General features: G+C 39.4%; 1 protein-coding gene across 14 annotated transcripts in view; it reads right to left on the reverse strand.

Moving 5' to 3' along the window:
• Positions 1–22,796, reverse strand: part of NFIA (nuclear factor I A) — a 342,563-nt gene that overhangs the window by 29,462 nt on the left and 290,305 nt on the right. For 8 of the 14 annotated variants that reach the window (XM_032191843.1, XM_032191853.1, XM_032191841.1 and 5 more), the window contains 3 exons: positions 17,215–17,343; positions 3,361–3,539; positions 657–822 (listed from right to left, as the gene is read on the reverse strand). In XM_032191843.1, the coding sequence (XP_032047734.1) occupies positions 657–822; positions 3,361–3,539; positions 17,215–17,343 (474 nt within the window). The remainder of the gene's footprint in view (positions 1–656; positions 823–3,360; positions 3,540–17,214; positions 17,344–22,796) is intronic. The other 6 variants (XM_032191848.1, XM_032191852.1, XM_032191854.1 and 3 more) reach the window with 3 other exon arrangements.

Raw genomic sequence — 22,796 nt, forward strand, 5'->3', positions numbered from 1 at the left:
CAAAGTGGTATCCCCAAGTGTGTATCCAGGAATTTGTATATTTGACTTGTGGCTACACAAAATACATATGGGAGCCGTGTGGGTGGTGGAGAGAGGATGAAAGCTTTCTCCCTGGGCCTAAGAAATACCATAGCTTCTTGCCCAAAACGCAGGGCTCGGGAACCAAGTAATACGGGAAAGACGTCTGGGTTAATCTAAGAAGACTTATTCCCAAAAGAACTATAAATGAAGAGAACTCAAAAGGGTTGTTAGTTTAGCCCAGTATGTATAAGCAGCGATGCTTTCTGTGAGGCTATCTGTCTGACGTCCATGCAGTATCTATTCTCAAAAGCCTGTCCTGAGATACCAAACTGCCTCCTCATGACAGCACAGAAGATCCCAAAGGTCCCAGGTCTGTGTCAAAACTTAGCTACTGGCCTTGCTTTCTCTTATACGTAGGTATGTGAAATGCCATCAAAATTATAAATAAAGCTGTAACCTTCGGCTAACTCTCATTAATATAAAACACGCTAAGAATTTTGTCAATCCTATACAGATCAGAGCTCTCCTATGTCCTCAGAACTAATCCAGTTCTAATTTCTGACCAGGAGATACACGATGAAGCAGCACATTATGCACTGCTGGTAGCCCTTGGTTCCCGCTGCATCTATACTTACTTGGAGAAGTGGGAGAGGTGGCCCCTCCTTCTGTTGATGTAGTTGGAGGTTTTGTGTCTGGCACTGGCAGAGGCACAGGCCTAGCCATTGGTGGCGGAGGTGGTGGTGGCAACATTGGGGTAGGAAGGAATGGATTGTGCACCTTGCCTTGGCTGCTACCATTGGGCTGCCAAAAAACAAGCAAACAGACAAAAATTATACTAAAAACCAGCTATTAGGAACCTCCGGTAATAACAGTCCAGTTTCAAACTATGTCCACTATATTTACAATTACTTTAAAAAAAAAAAGAGGTGGCAAAGAAAGTGCTGTGTCTAATTCTCCATTGGTTTCAAGGAATTTTGTTTCAAGCCCTGTGAATCTTGTGAAACTAAAGAAATTCTCATTTTTAAACATTTATCCTACTGCAACTGGTCTGGGTTGCTCTGGATTAAATTCTACCATTCTTTACATTTCCTGCAGCCACTAACTCATGCTCAGTGAGAGTTTAAGCAGTATTTTCAATCCCTTGCAAGTCCCAGATTCGTGACTCTGCTATACCCTTAGGATATCAGTGCCTCGGACTTGAGTGTAAATTTCTTAAAGATACTGCTCATTAAAAGAAAAAATAAGCATTTCTGGTGGTCTTAAAAGTCATGCTGATATCTTATTACAGGAAAAATGAATGAGTATATATTAAAGTAACTACACTCCCACATCCCTTTTCAGTTAGCAATGGTGTAGCTCAGCTTAGTTGCCATTACAATTCTGTGGAGAAACAGCTGAACTTAGAGCTGCTTCATTTTGCACATTAGGAAAAATACCCCCATATATTTAGTCTGGGATGTGGTCAGTCACAGGTGGAATAAGCCTAGCTACACAGGTGTTGTCTTTCAGTTAATCACCAGAAAAACCTGTCCATGAGTAAAAGCATTTTCAAGTATCACTAATTCAAGAAACAGGCTTAAAAAACAATGTCCCCTTCCCCCTTCCAACTTGTTAAGTTTACATTTTAATACAGCCTGGACACTTGAAAACCATACAGAGAGATGCCAAAAGCCATCATAAAGAGAAAATAGGACAGCCTGTGAATCAGGTGTTCCATTTTAGTGACAAAAATGATGAGATCACTTTCGACAGCACTCTACAAATTGATCTCACTGCAGTTCTTCTGGCAACGAGCATTCGCTTTTCCATTGATGATTAAAGCTCAGCTTTAAATAGAGATCCATATTCTAAGTACTGCTAAAGAAAATAATATTTTAATTCCTGTTAGGGTTTCCATTAGCCTGAATTACTGGGGACAAAATACTCATACTGGCAAACACTTGGGACCTTATTTTCATTTCACCTGCTTTGGCACTGACAAAAAGCCTTAAAGTCGTGTAGGTGCAAATCACACTTGTGCTAGAGCAAAAATGGTTTAGGGCATAAATAAGACTCAAATTCATCTGCATTTAACTTAACAGCACTCCCACCGACTTCAAAGACTGCAGTTACTAGTGTTTGCAGTAAGAAGCAATCCTTTAGGGATATTTATTTTTCCAACATCCAGTACCATTAATAAACTAATATATTAGTGACATCTCTCAAACACTATCTTGTCTCACAATTAGGTCCTTTTCCTGCCAAGAAGACCCCTGCTGTATGTTCATTGTGAGTGTGCTAACAGTTCATAATGCTGAATGGTTTGGGATAAATTAAGCAAATGAATACTCAAGGAAAAAGAAAAGCACTATATTGATTTGTTGTCTAGACATAAATGTATCTGCTAACATATTGCAGACATTATTCAAAGCCAGTACTGGCTGGAATAAGTAGAGCCGTTTTTTCTGCTAGGGAAAGGAAAGCACTGAGGACAATATAGCTTATTAAATAAGTGTAATAAATTAGATGCTAATAATTAAACTAATTCTCATTAACACTTTCAATCGTATGTATGTCAGGAAAGAAACAGTAATTTTGCCAGTTATTACTTCATTGGCTGGAAAAAGTTACAGGCATTACATTTCATGAAATATTCAGAGCATTATTTTAGATATGATTTACATAAAATTTATAAATTCTGTATTTGACCGGAATGCTATTTCAATAATAGCAATATGATTCACTTTATTTGATTAAAAAAATGAAAATGGTTATTTGAAGCTTTGGAACTCTGCTTAATTTTTCATAGAGATAAGGGGAAAAGATAACTGCTTACAGAAATAACAAACCATAATAAACTGTACTTTTAACATCTTGAGTTCAAGTACTGGTCAACTTGATCTAAAGTGCTATAAGGCAGTATTTTTTTTTTTAATGAACTTAGCTGATCTGAAACATCTGTTTCTCACCCTCCCTTTTCCTGCTCCTTCCCCCCTGCTCTCCCCTGAACTTCAAAAATAATTAATAAAAATTATTCTGCCTTCATATTTTGTTAACCCTCGTTCTACTAGGGTTACAATGCATGCAGCAAAGTCATTTGTGGAGGGACCCAAAAGGTCACTGTATCACTGCCTTCTCTGACAGTTTAAGCTGATTTCACCACAATGTGGTTGAGTGGTTTTTTGGGGAGGTTTTTGTTGGTTTTTTAAATATTTTTGCAAAAGCAGCATTTTTTTTTCCTTCCAACCACTATTCAAGGTGTGTTCCTGTGAGCAACATGCTGTTAAAATAATCCCATAAGCCCATGGTTAATTTTACATAGGACAAACACTTCTGAAGAAATAAAAACAGCTTCCTTACATTTAGGAACCCCACCTGTCCAGCCTGCTGACCAGCGTCGGGGCAGACAAGTTGGACAAACTCTTTCAGAGTCTCCTGAGGATGATAGCGGATTGCTGGGTGTGAGAAGTATGGCCCAGGCTGTTGAATAATGGGTGATGTTGGAAAATGAAGAGTCGATGGTGTTGCATGTGGACTTGCTATAGGAAAGAAAACAAAGAAGTTATATAGAGTTTTGCCTTTGGAAAAGAAAACAGTTTAAATCTACTGTAGTTTTAGTCTTTTTTTAACTGTACAGTATTGTTTATACATCTGATCTTCACAATTAATATATTAGACCACATTGTGTCCTACACTCACTTCATCTAGATCGTGAAAGCAAATGGAGCTAGACATTTAAAAGGATTTTCTCTGTTTTCAGTGGACACGTATAAAGGAATCAGCAGGCCTTTGTGAAGCAAAAACTATTCATCACCTTAAGAGCAGCCCTGATCAATCAGGCAATAAAAAATGTATTTGGGAAATTAGGGTTGATTTAATTGACATTTCGTGTAGCTTGGATTTGCACATATGAATCCATTTTATATTGTACTATAAATGGCTGGTAATTTAAAGATGCACTAACACTCCTTGTTGTTGGTTTTTTTCTACCTCGGTTTAGGAACATTTATTTTAAGTAATCTGTTTTCATCTAATGAACATGCACAAAGTGGCAAGATCGTTTTGAAAATTACATTTACATTTCTCCTGAATAATGTTAGGCTCAAATCTTCAACAAGCCTCCTGCTTGCATTCACGGATGGTGTTTAATTTGGTGAATTTATAGGCCAACGAGCCGGCTGTGAAAAAGATAGCTGGAAATGTGCTGGAGTGAAGGTGTAAAGGTGTAATGCACACAAGCTCATTGGCAATGACAAATTTTACCTCAGTCGATTCCAGCAGTACTATAAGTGCAGCTGAAGACAGACTTATGCTCTCCTACCTTCCGTGACACCTTTGCCATTCAAGATGGATTGGGCTGGACCCTTGTTAGCTCAGGGTACTTTCCACTGTTAGTTGTCACCGTGAGGTAGCCAACTGCTGCCATTCGCAGTGCTACGTATTCTCCCTCTCCCCTCTAAAATGAGAACTTGGTTTTTCTTTAGGATGGCCAATTGATCTGGCTGAGCACAAGCTCATCTGTAAATCATCGCTTATTTCTCACCAAACAGCAATCATTGTACCCCTGTTGCTCCCTTGCATGCTATCCTTGTAGTCTTTCAGGGGTGTCCACGTGCATTTACTATACTTGTACACCACACACACGCGATTAGATAAAGGTTAAGCAAGGCATGTAATATCCTACAGAAACTCTTTTATCGGCTTTGAAGTAAGTTAAATATACAAGTGGAAAACAAAAGCCTTTGGCACTTCTGGAAAAATTGGAGAGATGCAGGAAAGTTAACCAAAATCAAATATAAACAAGCAAACACTCATTTCACAATGAATGTTATGAAAAAGCCTCAGATAAATAAAAACTGAAATCTGCTTCTTAGTCTTGCTCATCACCAGTTTAATAACATGACACTTTACTATAATTTTGTTCTAAGCATTATTAAACCATTAGCAAAATCAGAGCCTGAAGATGTGGATAAAACATGTCCTCAGAGACAGCAGCAAGGAATCCTACTGCATTATTCTATAAACATTCATTAAGGGTTGGCTGGGCAGCACTTCTCTGTACTTCTTTATCCCCAACTGCACAGGAACGATTGCTTTGACACCACCACCAAAAAGAGCTGCTCTCATGCCTGGGATGCTGATAGGGGATGAATGCAAAGCTCTCATCCCTGCTGTGGAAAGCCCCCCCCGTAACACTGTTAGCCCCGTGAGCCCTCCCAGCCTGCTCCCCTGAAGACTGTTTAAAACAGAAAGAGAAACACAGGAACGAGCGGTGTGAGCCGCGTCTCGTGCAACAGGAAAATGCCGCGAAGAGAAAGCGTAAAGATGAGGAACCGAAAGTGAGCACACAGCCTCCAGCTGGCTGACCACAGAAGATGTGTGCCCAGTGAAACTCCTGATAGCACGGGCCGTACCTGTCCTGCAACAGCTAGGGTCTGCGGTGTGCAGGCTGGAAACATCCTCCCACAGTGCTGCACTCGGGAGAAGGCAACGTGAAGAAGCACATCCCGTGCTCCTCGTGAGAGAGATGTTCAGAGCTGCTCCACGGCCAAGGCAAACACCTGTGTGCCCAGCCTGCTCAGCCTGTCTGCACATCTGTGCTTATCTCTCTCTTTCTTTTTTTTTTTTTTTTTTCAAACACAATGAATTACTTCTTACTCACTTTAAGACAAACATGTTTTGTTAAGAGTTCGCACCTTAAATTATACCGTATTTAATAGCTCTTCAGAAAAAGAATCCAAATCCTCAAAGGAAGACATGAAGGTTATTTTCCTGTCCCCAAGCCCCAGAGATGCTGTAACTTTGAATTTTTCTGTTAAGGGTAAAAACAACATGGCATTCACCTTGTTAAATGTAGGTATCTACCACGGGGCTAATCTAAGCTAATTATCTTAGGACCAATGGAGAACTAAGCAGAAATAATGGAGTCTAAGGAACTGTTCTTCTCAACCAGAAGTAGACCACTGCCTTTGGTTAGATGAGCTGCTCCTAGACTTCACTGCCCATCCTGCCTGCATCTTGGGAGCCCACTGGTGCTGCCTCGGAGGTAGGTATCTCCAGGCCAAGCACTTCCCTTCAGTAAGATGGTTTCCATCCAAAGTGCCAGCCTCTGATCTCACTCACACCACCCCCTGAGGTGTAACTGCTTTAATGACACTTATGTCATAACCACTTTACAGATATGAATGCATCATCACCTTCTCCCAGAAGCAACTGTAATTTCAGGGCTTGTCAAAATATTTTGCCGTGAATATTTATTCAACAGAAGTTGGTGGTAAGCATTTTGATGACTACAACAAAATTTTCATTAGTGTGCATTTCTGCTCTTTGTTTGATACAAAACAAAATTTTCTTCTCTTCCCTCATATCTCCTTTCATATTTCCCCTTTTCTTCTATGCCAAATGAAAGATGAAGGATGAAGATAAAAGTGAGAGGGGAAGGTTTCTGTGGAAAACATCTAATTAAGTAAAAAATATATCAGGATTTTTTTATCATTTATTAAAAAAATAAATCATTTTAGCATCAGGTCTGTCAATAAGACATAAAATTGTTAAGTAACTGCCCTGTACTTTGTACACATCTGGGAACAAACTCATTCCCTTTCTTCTGCTGGGTGAAAAGGAGATAGAAATACTATTTTCTATCAGACAAGAAAGAATAAAAAATTGTACCCAGGGAACATGCGGAAATTCAAAACTAGGCCTGAAACCACACTGTATTTAACTTTTCCAAGGTATGGTTCTGCACAAGATAATTTAGAAAGTAGAAGTCTTCGTAGGTATGTAAGTAGTGAGTCTTTGGTGCCTTTGACCTGTTCAGCATGTCAGGGTGGAAAACAGAGTGGAAATCATTTTTCAGTGATATTCCCAAAGACAGAGAGAAGCAAAATGAATGTAGAATTATTAACAATAATTCAGGAAGGTAGGGTGCCGCAAGAAGGAGAAAGTGGTTCCTCTTCTGAATCTTGGCCAGCTCCTCAGCACAGCCTCAGAGGGCTTCCTGATGATCATTGGAAAGACCAGGGGAAGGAAACAAGACTGAATAGGCATCAGCATGTGCCATATAATGACATTGAGGGTTCATTTTCTCAGTGTAGACGGACTGATGTAAGAAGTGAGTGGTGGAACAAGGATCTCCAACAGGTTCGTTTTTGCAGTCTCCGACTGGGAAATACTGAATTTGTCAAGTGGCCGTAGGAAGGGATGCTTGGTAAGAGGAAGAATGTACTACCATTAAACTGATCAACACTGCAAGTGTGCCTGCCTTATACTAGAGAAAGGGAATTAAATGCTAAAGTCTAAGAACTGCTGGTCTATATATACACCATTACTCTGATAGCTGGGCTGTTGTCACTAACTTCAGCGTGTGTAAAAATAGCCTTTCAAACAAGTTCATAGTTTCAAAGCTATGTTTCCAAATTCATGGATCCTCACACATATTTTTAATCAATTAAACGATGTGAGGTAGAGGAGACTTCACACTGAGGTTACTATTTCCCCTACTCCTCTGAAAGTGTTCCCCAAAAGTCCACATTTTCCTCGTTTCCTACTCTCCCCATTATACCATCTGACTCTTCATAAGTCATCTCTATAATGTTTTTTTGTTTTGTTTTGTTTCTTTTTTTTTTTTCCCAGCCCTTCTGTATTTGCCAGGTATTTAGCTTTGCAATCTTAATTTAATTGCCATGGCTCACACAACCTCATCAGAGATTTCATGAAAGCATTATGATTGTGGCTATTGGCATCAGCTTTTATCTAATTCTGTGAGAGGATCCCAAGAAACAAGAAAACAGAAAACCAAAACCTGATCTACTTTCAGGTAGGGCTTGCTCAGACTGAGTGTTAAAGAAACACCCCTACAGCCTGAAACATGAGGGGTTTCATCTAAATGATGCCTATTAATCAATGGTAAATTTGAAATTCCTATATCTTATGGCTTACTTTTCAGAAGAGAAGTTTGAAATTTATTAATGTGATCCCCAAGAAGTAAAGGACTACATGGAAATCTCAAAAATTCCTCATTTCCTGGGAACATTTTACCTATCTATCTAAAACTTCTAAGAACTCAACCCAAATAAATTAGATGGGTTCAACTGACAGACCTACTTCTTAACTACAGCATAATCTCTTTGTTGAAGTGTATTTACCTCTAAAAGGGGCAAGTAACCATAGTCAAGACACTTTAGTCACAACTACAGGAATGTGTAACAAAAATGATAAAGTCTCTGCTTCTGAAAATCATGCCTAGAGTGATGCAAGTTTTTCTGCACATAAGAAGGGGCTACAGCTACTTTATGTGTTTCTGATGGGATATTACAAGTCTCAATCAGTGACTGTAAATTCTTTGAGATCTTCAAATGGAAGATAAAACAGGTCTTTGTCCATTATTTATTTACTTATTGACTTATTATTTATGTATCGCTAAGCAGCTCCATGCTGCCAAACCATATTTTTCATGGCGTCTTTCAGCCTGTGACATTTATATTTTATTATTGACCTTACTAAATGACATAAAATACAGGTTCTACTGCCTATGAAAATATTCCTATTCCTAATCACAAGTTCACTTCTACCTGCTGTAGGTATGGAGGAGTTGGACTACTGGGTGTTATTAAATCTGTTATTGGAGGGGGAGGGTGAGGCAGCAGGAATTATCCTTCCATCTCAAGGCAAGCATAAATATTTCAGAGCACACATGATTCTAATTCCATTGAAGCTCATCTGAAACATCCCAGACTTTTTATTGGAAATGAGATGATAATGTATGGTGGCCTGCAACAGATAGACCAGTATTTTAAAACTACTGCTATTGGGCCAAGTAATTATGCAGTACAGCTGTTGCATGCTATACTGGATTTTTTGGGTGTTTTATAAGTTTGTGGTGTTGTGCAGCATAGAAGTAAGAGGATTTTTCAGAAAGCTAAATCCTAACATTTGGTTATGAAGTTCAGTCTTGTCTTTCCCCTTCTTCTAGTAGCCAATAACAAACTAACTAATAAATTGTCACATTCATTGATTAGGTTAGTTCTTCTCATGTGTAAGGCAAAAGAATAAGAGACAAAGTTATATATTGTATTCAAGTGAATGATCAGGTAATAAAGAATCAGCTGATTTTAAACAGCTTATGGTTTTCTTCAGATATACAGTACTCAGGCCCTTCCCCTGGAACAAAAGAACAGTTCTACTAAAGGCACAGGAGATCCTTTCTCCCTGGGAGAACTCACAGATGTGGTAAAGGGACTTTGTGGTCACACCTGCAGTGCTCAGATTTCCCAAAGTATGGGAGAGAGGTATCGATCCATCCGCCTTCCAGCTCCTCTTCCAAAAAGCCTTGCCAGCCCCTTCAAGCTCAGATGATTGGATGAAATTTCTTTCTTCATAAAGTTGTCTGAAGTCTTTAAAAGGGTCATTTCGTGTCGCTCTTTTCTCACTCAGGAAAAGACCCTGCACTCCTCACCTGGCCAAGGTATCAGTGGTCTGGGGAAGCAAAACCACTGCTCCTTCTCAGGCACAAGGGCTAGTCCATTAGATCAGACTGACAGTGGATTGGCTTCGCTTGGGCACAATGCTCAGATACCTCCCGCATAAAGTGATAATTAAGTTTACTAATAGCTCATTAAACATTGATCAATCTTCCTAGAAATAGTAACATTATAATCATAATGAAACAGGATCATTTTTATCAGGTTGTTTTTGAGTCCATTATAATTGGCTTCATTACAATTAAGAAAGTATTTTTTTAAAAGTCATTTCCCTGGAAATGTTATGGAACAGTTTGTTCTGCTAGATATTTCTACTTCAGGCTTCTAGGTTGCTTTAACTCCCTGCGTGCTGTAAGCTTTCTCCTAGCATTTAAGTGATGCAAGTGCCAGTTCAAATTATGCAAGATGTATCCCACCCTTTGTACCCCAAAGGTACTTATTCTCAAAATTGACCATATTAGAGTACTAATTGGCTAAGCCACCATGCTGGCTGATGTGAAATGCTTTCAAACACCATGAAACAGCTGTGTTTATCGGAAATATGAAGAGTGACTTTTTAATAAGGAGATCTGGCAATAATCCAAATTTGTTGAAAGGAACTTACACTTCTGTGTATAATACAATACAAGAGGTAAAGAATAGAAGCCTAAAACAATAGCTTTAAGCCCAGAGATTTTTGTGATGAAAGCAGTTACCCAAACAAGTAAAAAATAATTAAGAAACTTGGGCTGGGATTTGCAGAGGTCCTGGGAGAATTCATTAACTGCTTTTCAATTTCAATGGGAGCTGTGTCCCCGTAACTCTTTCAAAGGTTTCTGAAAGTCCCCATTTTTCTTACTGCCCATTAGGAATAGACTTTAGGGTGATAAATGTAGAGCAATCCTGTATTCAGTGTAGCAAGGACTTGCCTCTACTTACACACTGAGCTGCTGAGGGTAAGACTGACCAGTCTAGGACCAGACCTTCGAAGGGAATTCAGATCAGTGGAAAACTTACGCATGGCATGTCCTGTAATGCTGCAAAGTGGTCTTTTAGTAACATGTCTATCAGGACAATGGGTAAGCTAAGTTCAATCTGATCCTGTCTTGCATGCCCATGTTTGCAGAGACGACACTCATGAGGAGAGAGAATGAAAATAGGCCTTACCCTCTGAGCATGGGTAAGACTGAGGTATCACTGACACTTACTTCCACGTTGTGTCTGTGGACATAGCTGAAATATTCAAAATATAATTAGCTGACCAATGCAAGAGAGATTCAAATACCCTAAATGTGATGGATGGAAGATCTGTTCCTGCCCCTGGACATCAAGATGAGGGACTGAATTGCAGAATGTTCATCTCTCAGCTCCTGAAGTCAAGTGCAGGTGGGCGGCTAAGCACTGCTGAAAAAACAGATCCATGGTAACTCCAAGTCAGGGCTGGCTGTCAGCCCCTTTTTGTTGCTCTGAAGACCAGAATGGTATAAGGCACCTGGGCCTGTTGTTCAGGAAATACTCCCTCTGTAAGAGATTTTGCAGTAGCAAGTGGGAGGCAGAAGGACATTTTGCCCACAGAGTTCCTAGCAAAAGGAAAATATGCTTAAAGCTGTGTTTGGGCTCGGGGTTTATTGTGAGTATTACTCTGGATTGTGAGTATTACAAGCTGCTTTCGAAAACCTGTAGAGCTGAACTGAGTGCTGGTTTCACATTCTGGTGTAGGCAGAGGGCCAGTTAACTTTGCTATTTTGAGCAGATTCTTCTAATACATGCTAAAATTCTTCTACCTTTGGGCAATCACAGTACTGCAGAACTGATCACATAGGTATAGGAATAAAAATCGTACCTATAGAAAGCATTACTCTCTTCTAATACGGAAGGTTGAGGTGAAAAAAAATAATTTAACCTATTTGTAGAATTCCTATTTCACATCAAATTCTGGCAACTTTTGCATATCATTATTGTTTTTAATACACATGATGCATTCACATATATATGATAAAAACTACAGCTAGGAGAATATATCACGTCTTTTTTATAATGAAATGCAGTTGATAAGTTTACAATAGAAATGTAAATTCTCTTAAAAACCACAACCTTTATGTGTGTGATGATATAATTCTGCTTTGATACTAAAAAGGGCATGGTAATGGAATCTGTGACTTTGGAGTGATATATTGCTGTTAAGTTAATAGGACTCCACATTCCCATTTCTAATATCAGTGTTTTTTTCCCCTTTCATTCTGTAGATGGTAAGCTGATACTACATAAACATTGTTAAAGCTATAGTTCCACGCTACAGTAATTCACTTAACTTTAACATGATTTATGGTTCTGTCAATAGAGGAGGTTGAAAATCCAGAGCTCTCATGCTTAAACATGGGTTCCATATTTAAAGCAATAATGTGCTTTTTGTGTGTGTCTGAAGCTAAAAGAATTTAGCATAAAGCAGAGATAAAAATATTATAGTTCAGTGCACTGTTTAAAGCATATAGTTTAACTTCACGGATAACATCAAAGACAGCAAAGAAACTGAACACTGAATCAGGAAAAGCATGGGTAAAATACTTTGGTCCTGCAGCACTTTATTTTTATATTATTTTTTAGGGATGCATGAAATCCTATTAGTATTTTTAACACTCCCCTTTTCTCATTCTTTTGCTCAGTTAGATCAGCTCCTTTTGTCAGGATGAGTTTAAATCTGGGTCCACTGTGTTAATCACCCCCCATTCTTCTTTCTGGCACTTACCCTCCAGGCATTTTGCCTCTTTAGGAGATTAAGCGACCAAGTCATCTTGTTGCTCTAACATGTCCTCACTGGAGCAACATATTAACACAATTCCTCTGCAAAAGAGCCCTCTTTAGAAGTTTGCTGCAGGGATGACAAATTAACCCAGCATGGTGTCCCACACATCTATCTCAGTACAAATTATTAGTGTAATAGAGCTTTTAGTTATGCATTTATCTAGTAATTATTGAACGGTTATACAAAACGAAGCTGAGCAATCATGGCCCTTTATGAGGCAATCTCAGTGGGTGGCCTTACAGTTAATTTAGGATAGGACTGTCTAAGCAGTTCACTCACACACAAATTAGCTGAACAGCCTGCTCCTTTAAATATTTCCTATGTCACAGGCTAACTCTTTACAATACAACAAAGGTAGAGTTTTAATTACACGGTTCCTGACTTTTGTTTAGCTGAAGCTTTAACCATTTGCAAGCCTTCCCCTCTGTCCTCCCCTGCGTAGGATATGAGAGTAGATGGAAGTTTGGCTAGGGCATCTGGCAATTACTAACCCTGACCTTGAGGCCATCTGTTAGGAAACTGCTTTTCTTTAAGATTCATATTATTTCAAAGCGAATGAAAGGAAAAATTCAAAATCTTCACCTACGCAGTCAGCTAAAAGCAGGTGAGCCCTCCCTGTTCCATGACGCTGTAAATCGGAGCATCGCTTTGCGCTGTGGCTGGGTTGCCTAATCTCTTGTTCACTGTGATGCTATTTTGGTTTCTACCCAACTGTTGTTGGTACATTCCTAACCTTGTGGTGTGGCTCTCCCTCTCTTGGCTGTCTTATATCAACATTAACATCCCTTGATCTGAGGTATCTGTCTCAAAATGAACTTCCACCGCTTTGTTTTTGTCAAAATTCAAAGGGAAGTAGGAGGTTATGTGTGTTATGTGGTTTGACAGCTGACAGCTTCGAGGTGCAACCATGGATAGTTGAACAGAATAGTATGTTACAAAACATCCTTTCACACTGACTAGCTCTGGAATTAGCAGGAATTATCAATTTTATTCACCTGAAGTTGCCCGATAGGACAGCTAACAGACACTGATGTTTTGGTGACCCTAGGGAGAATTTTGAAGGGCACAATGTCTTCCCAGATATGTGGCATGAAGTTTTTGCTAACTAACAGAGAGTACCATCTTGTTCAATTTCCCTGGTGGGCCTCATATTGATAAAAATCTCAACAGCAATGCTTATTATGGCGTAAATTAATGTAATGGGAACTAGTCTACTAGTTGACTTTCATCCCTTCTCATTCTGCTCATACTCTCAGCTCCTCAGGTTCTTCACTTTGTGCTTTATTTTCTGTGCTTTGTAATAGTGTTTCTCCTTCATTTATCTTCCTAACATACCATCACATTCTTTTTTTTTTTTTTCTTTCCTTGCCTTTTCTTCCTTGCTTTTTGGCTTGCAGGATCTATGTTGTCATATTCTGTGGAAATGCATGAATGCTCTGCAGCACAGGCTGCTGTATATCCTGGGTTTACAAGATCGTGGTCAATTTAACGTTTCAGCCAGCTCCAGATATAAAGTCACTAGAGTGTAAGTAGCAATACATGGAAACCTAAAACCACTTATGTAAATACTCCTGTCACCCATAGTATTTAAATCCTTCACTGTCTGGTAAAGAGTTCAAGCAAGCTAATGTCTGGGAAACTTCGAAAGATGCCAGCAATACATGATGGCTTTGCAATACTAGAATACTGTGGTGAGAAACTGACCACCAAGTAATCTGTCTTGAAGGTATCAAAAGTATGCTGTGTAGGAGACAGAGATCTAACTGCTTGAATTTTCAAGGCTTTGAAATACATTCTAAAACTGATAGTAGTGCTAAAGCCACCCTATAGGTGATCAATTTACCATCTGCCAGGCACTGAATCCTAACCACGCTGGTCCAGAGAAGACATATGGTGCATTCATAGAGTCATGCCCAAAAAACTGCCATCATCAAGTGAGGCTCCATGAATCACTTTGCTAGCTTATCACCAAAGAAACTTGGATCTTACCACCATCTGTTGGAACTACTGAGGAGTCACTGAAGCATTGGCATCCATGTGCCAGCACTCACTGCACATCTGGTCCTTTGGTCAGCCAGCTCAGATCCTCTCTGCTGGCTACTGCCCAGCTGGGTTGGGTACTGGCAGCGGCACCAATGCAGACAGGAAACTAGTGCACAGCCCTCCACGACATAGTACAGCACAATTTCATGAGAACAGAGGTTTTCCAGCTGGTTTATTGAATGGAGAACCTTATAGTAAAGAAATCATCTTAAGGATCTACTCCTTCTCCAAGCAAGTTTTGTTCCCAAAGCAACTCATTGTGGGTATCACTGGGAAGAGCGCTCAGTATCATGGGATATCCCCAGAGTAAGACATGCACTGTGTTCTAAGGAATGTTTGGAAGTGTGGGAAAGATTCAGGAGTATTCCTCAGAAGTTATAGATCACTGGTTGTCAATGACAACAACTGCCATGAATAGTATACAGCTTCTTCTCTGCTGTCTATTTTGATCATGCTTTACAAACGCATTCCATATACACATCCAAGTGATAAACTTGCACATCCGAACATCAGAAGGAGGCTGAACCTTCTTGTAATCATTCAGTTGGCTGAGGAGCTTACTCTGATGGTGATCTACTTATTCACGACTTTCCTTTCTCCAAAATGCAGAGAATCTCTGCAGAATGAGGATCAAATCCAGCTTTTACCTTTCTGAAGACCACTTAGAATGACCTGCCATCAACCATTTACATAATGCATATGTATCAAAGAGAATGCAACACGTGTGTACTACATTATATCCATTATTTCTGCCAAAAGCTACAAGTTCCAGTAACTAAGAGTGGATATGAATTGCTCTAAGGTTATATCTTCTTATATGATTGCATTTTTACTTTACTTATATGATATGCTCTTTACTTTGCTGCTTTTGATACCTGAAAAGCTTCTCTCTTCTGCTTACTCTCCTAAAGTACACTGAAGGGAATGGGATAAAGAACAAAGCTGGATTTGCAGAAAATAATCTGTCTCAGCATATTACCCTTTACTAACACAATGAGTGTTGTAGAAGAGAAATAAACACAGCCAATGTGCTGTGGAATAAGAATACCGAAGAGGCATGTCCAGCAAAGAACAAAGAATGAAGTCTGGAACAAAATTTTTCAAGGATGATGACACTTAAAAGAATCCATGGATGGATTCAGAGGGATTTTTCCTGAAAGTCTTTAAGACTTTGTTTGTGAACAAGTATAAAATTGAAGAAGACACTCCTAACAGATGTTGCAGAAGAACCGTTTTTGGTTAACCTATTAGATACCATGATAATTAGCAAATATATTACTTTTTTTTTATGGAGACATCTTGTTCCAAACAAAAAAAATTTGGGAAAAGGAATCATTGTATTTGCGCTTTCAAATTCTGACAGTCTTTGAATGGCTTTCTCACACGGATGATTGGTAACTCCAGGTGCATAGAAAAAGTCTTGTGAAAACAGACTGTAGATGGGATTTAAACATGACCTCCACAGTGACACATTTCCTGTCTATGTCACACAAAAATCCAAAATAAAGAGGGTCTAAATAGGGGCAGACAAAGGTATTTAATGGTCTCAAAAATGATGTGAGGTAAAACAGCTAAATAAAGAAAGGGCCTATTAACTAATCAATTGACAATTCAAATCTGAAAGGCTGAACTTCTAAAAGAGAGAAATTCAGTGTCAGCTGATGTGCACTGCATATAATGTTAATGGAACATTCATATTCCTACTTATATCACCAATTATCAAGGCTTTTAAAAGATGATATATTTGCCAGATAGCTCAGATCCAAAATCCAATAGAAATAAGCACAGATCTTAGATGCCTAAATATCTTCTGACGATCTAGGCGTGTCTCTCTCAAGGTAATAAATATTTTTTATGGGATTAACCACAACAAATCAAAATACATTTAGTTGATTTAACAAAGCTCTAATAACCATGAAGTCCAATTCTGACCTCACTTCAACTTAGTGCAATCCCACTACTTCACACCACATCACCTGGCACTGTGTGAAGAGGCTACTCGTGGTTTATGTTGCCCTCAGTAAAACCACACTTATGCCAAGCAGACATTTCAAAATAATTTCTAGCATGAATTGCTAATATGTCTTTTTATTCCTCACCATTTGATAAATTTCTTAATAATCTTCTTTAAATAAAACAAAATTTCATAGCAGAAACATGTCACAAAGATTCAACCTTATCTTTGCATCTTCTAAAGAGGTTTGTAAGATGATTCATTCATTGTTGTAGGTTACTATGCCCAAGTGTGTTCCTTTTCAAATGATAACTGAGTACTGCATTTAGTTTTCTAGGTTAATGCAAGTGCATCTTTCTGACAAAAAATTATAAGCACATCTAGACCCAAAGAACATCTCCGTTACTTGGAAAGCCAGTTGGAAGAGTACTGTGAAAAAAACCAGCCAAAGCATTGCAGGAACCAACTTCAAAGGAGTCCAATAACAAGATGGTTCTTCAGCACACCAATACCAACAACACGAGCACTAAATGACTCGCAGAAACAAAGCAACAGTGTTGAAAGACAGGCATGGTTCAGAAGTGAATGATGAGTCCCTATCTCAAGCAGTTAGACTGAATCTATGTTATGCATTGATACAAGCAGAAGACACTCTACGTAATATATTCTGTCCCTTTCCCAACCCTCTTCAAATAAAACCCTGAGCCCCCAGAAACCAGCATTTCCACCTTAGCAACTGCTGAATCATCATCAGGAGTTTTACCAAACAGCCCAGCCTCACAAAACCAAACACAGGTCTTGACAACTAAAACCTCCAGGTTATCGAGCTTTTGAAGCACGGCCTCTCACGGGATGTGTCACACGTGGTGATGACTTTCCCTGGAAAAGCACTGGGGCACTGGGTGCTGGAGCTAACGTTTAAGCTGCCTGGGGGCTCTTGGGTTAAGCCTCACCTCTGGGTCCTGTAATGACAGGTCGATGGTGCTGTGTGAAAGCCGTTCCAAGGGAGGAGGTCTGCGAAGGCGAGGGACTGCTGAAACCAGACTTCTCTGACTTCTTTAATGTAGTTGGCGATGGCATTCCTGGCAAGAATGATTGATAAGTGCAATTTAATAATGCTAGGTCATGGAACGACAGCCTATGCATTGTGAAAGTGGGTGCAGAAGCAGCTAGATAAACTTAAAGGACAAATGAAATTGAATACAACAGCAAGCTGAAAGCTCACTTTTATTTATGGTCTTTTTTGAGGCAGAAGTGGCCATGGTTTGCTGTGAGCAATGAGCACTAGAAGGCAGCCATATTTTTCTTTTAAATCTGAAATATGGATAAGATGCAGCTTATTATTGCTACTGAAACCTACTCTGCTTTATTTTTAGAAATGTGTAATAGCCGGAGCATTTGGATTTTTACAGGCTTTTTATGAATTCTGTCTTTCACTTACTGGTTCAGTAGATTGTTGAAAATGGATCTTTTAAATGTGCTGCAAGACTCAAGGCACAACTAGAGAATGAAGTTTGCAGAGTCCAAACTCTGCCCTTCCTTACTCTCTTGACTTCAAAGGTATTTGAAAGTAATATATTTATGTGGTTCCCTTTTGCTTTCAAAAATTTTTAAAGGGTGAATGGTATTTTTGTCTTTATATTAGAAGCCACAGTGGAATTATTTCAGAGTTGTTATTATGCCCTTGAACTATATCAAAGGCTTCCAATGAAAATCAGAGCTAAGTTGCCATTGGGTGAAACCTCTCCCATGGACAGGCACAAATGGTGTATTGCTGATATGGCCATTTTGTTATAGTCTATGAGAATAACTCTTGTTGATATCCTATCAAGCCTGTGGTCCTTTCAGCTTCTACGTGGTATCAAAGAAATTAAATGAATTAATATATAGGCTCTTAAAATCAGAGTTTTTATTACGCATGATTTATACTTAGATAAAAGAATACTGCAGCATATAGATGATGATGTGTGTGTCTGTATTATTAACGATATTTTTATAGATGTAGAGGCATATGGATTTTCTGATTATCTGCACATACTCTGAAAATAGGTAATTTCAGATATATACAGTACATCACACATCTTGCATATCTGTAGGGATATAGCAAAACAAAGTTGCTAAATTGCTGAGGTTTCAGGTGAGAAAGCAAAAACTAAGATAATGTGGAAGCTGAACTTCCACCAGCAAAGTCATTCAATCTTATTTCCAACCCTGTATTTTATAGAATTTAATTGTTAAAAATGGAAGAGAAGGGTCTGGACAATATTATCTCTGGGCAATATTATTAACTTTATATTTAATAACACTAGTTTTATAGTCCCTGGGATGTTGATTGCAATAAGCAGGAGCCTTCTTGTACTTTATACACTATACTGCTGGGGTCTTAATGGTTTCAGTGAGGTTTTGCAGTTTATATTTCAGAAAGTTAAATAAAGTAAGAGAGTGGTTAGAGGTACAGTGCTGTAGTTACAGCTTTCTGTCTAGAAATTGTTGGCTACACGGGTTTGCTGTTGTGATGGTTGTTTCCTATATAGCCAGAAAAGCTACATATATAATCTTTTAAAAATAATAGTTTGGAACTGACAGAATATTGCATAAGAAAAATGTTTGTTTGTTTGTTTATTTTCTGTATTTCTCTGAAAGATTTCAGGGTACAGACAAAAGCATGAGGGTTAAGGTTGAACTAAGGTATTTCAATGAAATACGCCAATGCAGCCTGCTGTGTTTCTGCTCAACAGCTTGCTGGGATGTAATTTTATTACTGCTCCTTGTTCCAGTGGCCATACCAGAACAAGGATACTCAGAAGTAAAGGTGCTGTTGCCCCAGATGTGCTTCTGATGGAGGAACTGGGGAGGGAAACACCAAATGAGTGTGAAATCAAGGGCCAGTGCCACCATTTGTGTTCCTGGTGGTGGAGGAGCTACGCTGCTGGTAGCAAGGCCATGGATACATCTCTGATGAGCTGGGCTGTGGAAGGCTAGGGATGCCTCCAGGGCAGGCTTTAACATAGCAGGTTCTGGCCCTCTGAGTGTGAAAAATCATGGACAGAACAAGCTGCTGTTTGTGCAGAGGGATTACCCCAGTACAAGATGCCTGCTGCTGGCTGCTCGAGTGGCGATGTCGTGTGTGGTGGCATGAGGCTGATGGGGAGCACTGCAGAGCCTGCCAGCAGGGTGCCAGCAGGGCACGGCAGCACCTGAAAGGAGGTCATGGATGTAGGGCCTGGGGAAGGGGCAGAGAGAACAGTGGGATGTGGTTTAAAGCTGCAGCGAGTTCGTGTGGTTGTGTCCAAGCACTGAAATTTGAGGCGCTGCAACTAAACTGGTGCATGACCTTGAACTGCAGCAGTGCTGAGCAGTGCCACGCTCGTACAGGGATGGATTTTATAAAGTTGAGACAGCTGTTGGCATGTGAAAGTCAAAATCTTGACATAACGCTATGTGTAGAATTGAGTGGAAAGCCAAATTGAAGCACTGATAATTGGTTGCTACATTTATTATATTTGTTTGTTATCGTTCTGATTGCCATCGTTATTACTACTGCTATTTTTTTTAATTTCAGTATATCCTGAAATGTGTTGGTTTGGAACAGTCCAACTCTAGCATGTTTTTATTTTGTTTGAGGTTTGTAATGACACATTTTATCGTGAGTGATCATATCCATCAGATCTCAAGAAAAAAATGGCTGCCTCCTAGTTCAGAAGAATATGCAAACAGGAGCTTAATTACATCACTTAATATTGACCAAGAGAAAGAATGAGATGAGCTTGCCAGCTCATTTCCAAAGCATGTTTTGTCCTTTAAGAGGGGAGGGTATGACAGAAAGTTAGGCAGTGCAAAGCAATTAGCATCATTCACATTTTATGTTGCGCTAGCATGGTGCTCTAGCAGCAAAATTCAAACATTCTTTGAATGGGTTAATAAAAGAAGAAATACAGTCAGCATGCAAGAGAAAGGTTTCCAAGAACAAGCCAAAATATGTCCCATTCTTCTAAATTTATCACAGCCATGTCACATTATCCTTGAGACTGCCAGGAATGTCAATTTTTTTGCAATTTAAAAAAAAAATATCTCATTTAGCACCATATGTTTGGTTAATGTGCCTGATATATCCTGCGTATTCTTTAGTCCATCCATTCCTAATACTCATTTTTCTTTTTTCCCCCTTGCTAAGCCATATGTTACAATGCTGGTCATTCTATCGAAGCTCCTTTCAGGAGCCGAGAGTGAAAGCAAGGGAACTCGGGTTTAATCACCCAGAAAAATTTACATCCGACTCTACAGCTCTCACTCCTAGGTAAGCAATCTCAACACTTCAGTTAGCATTGTAGGTGCCCGGTGCCTGTGAAAATGAGGCCACCTATGAGATAGCATGTTGTATGTGGACAGGAACTAAATGACTAAATATAGAATTAGGTGTTTAATTTTTGGCACCCATGTTTGAGGCTCTTGGCTAGTTTTAAAGGTCTTCTGTTTCATACCTAATGAGTTTTAACACATTTAGTGGTCCCCAGCCCTCAGCTTCCCCTCCTGTGTTGCTCAGGGATGCAGGAAATTAAAAAGTTAAAGCTGAAGCTACCACGGGCAGAGCCCAGGGAGGATGCTGCTGCCTTGCACGGCTTTCCTCAGCATTGCTCCCATGAGGGAATGAATATCGGGGACTGCTGCACTGAGCACCAGATTTCAGCACTTTGCGTGGCAGTGCCAACCTTTAAGGACACCTCGGAGTCCCAGCTCTCCTCTGCTTCCTCCGTGGTGCAGGGCAGCAACAAATTACTCTGTCCCCCAGCCTGTCTCAGCTGTGCTGGCCGGTGAATAGGGAATGGAGCCAAGGATCCTCCCCATTCCCTGCCTCTTTCTATCCATCTGCTCCAAGCAAGGAATAAACAAGAACAGCCAGAACACAACGGCTGGGTAACCCAGGTGGGGTTTTAAAGTGTTCCTTACTATTCTGCACGTCGGACTGTGGTCCAAATCACAGCCACACCTGGCGTTTTTTGGGAAACACAGATTTCAGAACCCAGGTCTGATTCTCCTCTGAATGTTATTTAGAGCGCAACAGAAGAAAATCAGACTTAAGTCTATTTTCATCTTATGGCAGCTTTTAAATACAGAATAAGTGGAAAAGTTAATTGCTAAATAAAAAAGAAAATAAAGGGACTTGTGGCATAAAACACAGATGGAAGTCTGAGTGGGTGTGTTAGTTTAACTTACTGTACTTGTATTCATGTGTCTGTATAAGCATATATATGCCAAACATATATGGTCTTCGCCTGCTCCCATTAACATGAATCAGTTTTGTTGTTTTTTTTTTTTTCACTGGACAGAGGGAACCAGATCAAAGACCCTGATGGTGCTAAATGGAACAAGATGTATACTTTCGTATTTTTTTCCAAAAGGAAATATTAATTTGACATTGGTTTTTCAGTTGAAAAGAATTTTAATTGCAGTACACAATAAGCAGAAAATTCAGACAACAATAATCTTGAAACTGTTAGCAGCATTATATTTCTATCAAGGAATTTGAGTGCTTTTTTTCAACATTAGAGCTTTCTGAATTTTCATTAATTTGGCATTTCCCTAAACACACAAGTTATTTTGTTCATTCCACATCATGCATCACACCCTTTTGCTCAATGCATAATGCAAGCGTAAATGGGATCCTTGTCCTTGAGAGACTCTGGTTACTGGAGCCATTGCACGGATGTTGAAGTCCCGCAGTAAGACTTTCCAAAACTCTGCACTTCGCAAACCTCCAGCCCAAGTTTAACCAGTGAATGCACAGGAATACTTCATGTTCCTCATCTTCTAAGGGGCACTGGAGCATTGTGATGTTTTTAATTCCTCTACCTCCTTATATCTGCTAGTACTAGAAATGCACCACATAAGAGTCTTCCTTGAGTACAGCTAAAGATCTTCAAATTTTCATGTATGAGGCTGATATATATTTAAATGGACCAGAAAATGATGTGTGAGAATTGAATGCACCAATCCTTCCCAGAGCAAATAAATATCTATTAACCTACTTCCAGATAGCTGTGCACCTTACTGAAATGATGATTAACTTTGATGAGGCAAATGCAGTCACAGCAGTGTAAGAGGAGAACAATTCCCCTCCACTCCAAATTTACAGCTGTATCCATATCTATATGTTCATCCGATTTCACTTGTTAATCACTAACATTATTCTGACTACACACATCTTACACAATACCTCCATATCAAGACAGTCACATTGGCAGACCAGTTATATTCATCTCCAAAGATGACTTCTGGATAATCACCCCAATATTCCCAGTTGCTCTCTGTCACTAGGCTCTTGATGAAGTTTTTGTAAATAACAAAAGCTATAAATGAAATATGGTTTAGATCTTCCCTCCCAAGGGACACTATAAAAAGGAATCACGGAAGCTCAGATATTACCAGGTGGACCATGAACTCAACAACATGCAAAACAAATAGATGATGCATAAAAACAAGTTGGCTGTTGAATAAAAAACTGGTATGTGGGATGATTTTTTCAAGGATTCTTCAT

Source organism: Aythya fuligula, chromosome 8 (genome assembly GCF_009819795.1).
Source record: "Aythya fuligula isolate bAytFul2 chromosome 8, bAytFul2.pri, whole genome shotgun sequence".
Classification (NCBI taxonomy): Eukaryota; Metazoa; Chordata; class Aves; order Anseriformes; family Anatidae; genus Aythya; species Aythya fuligula.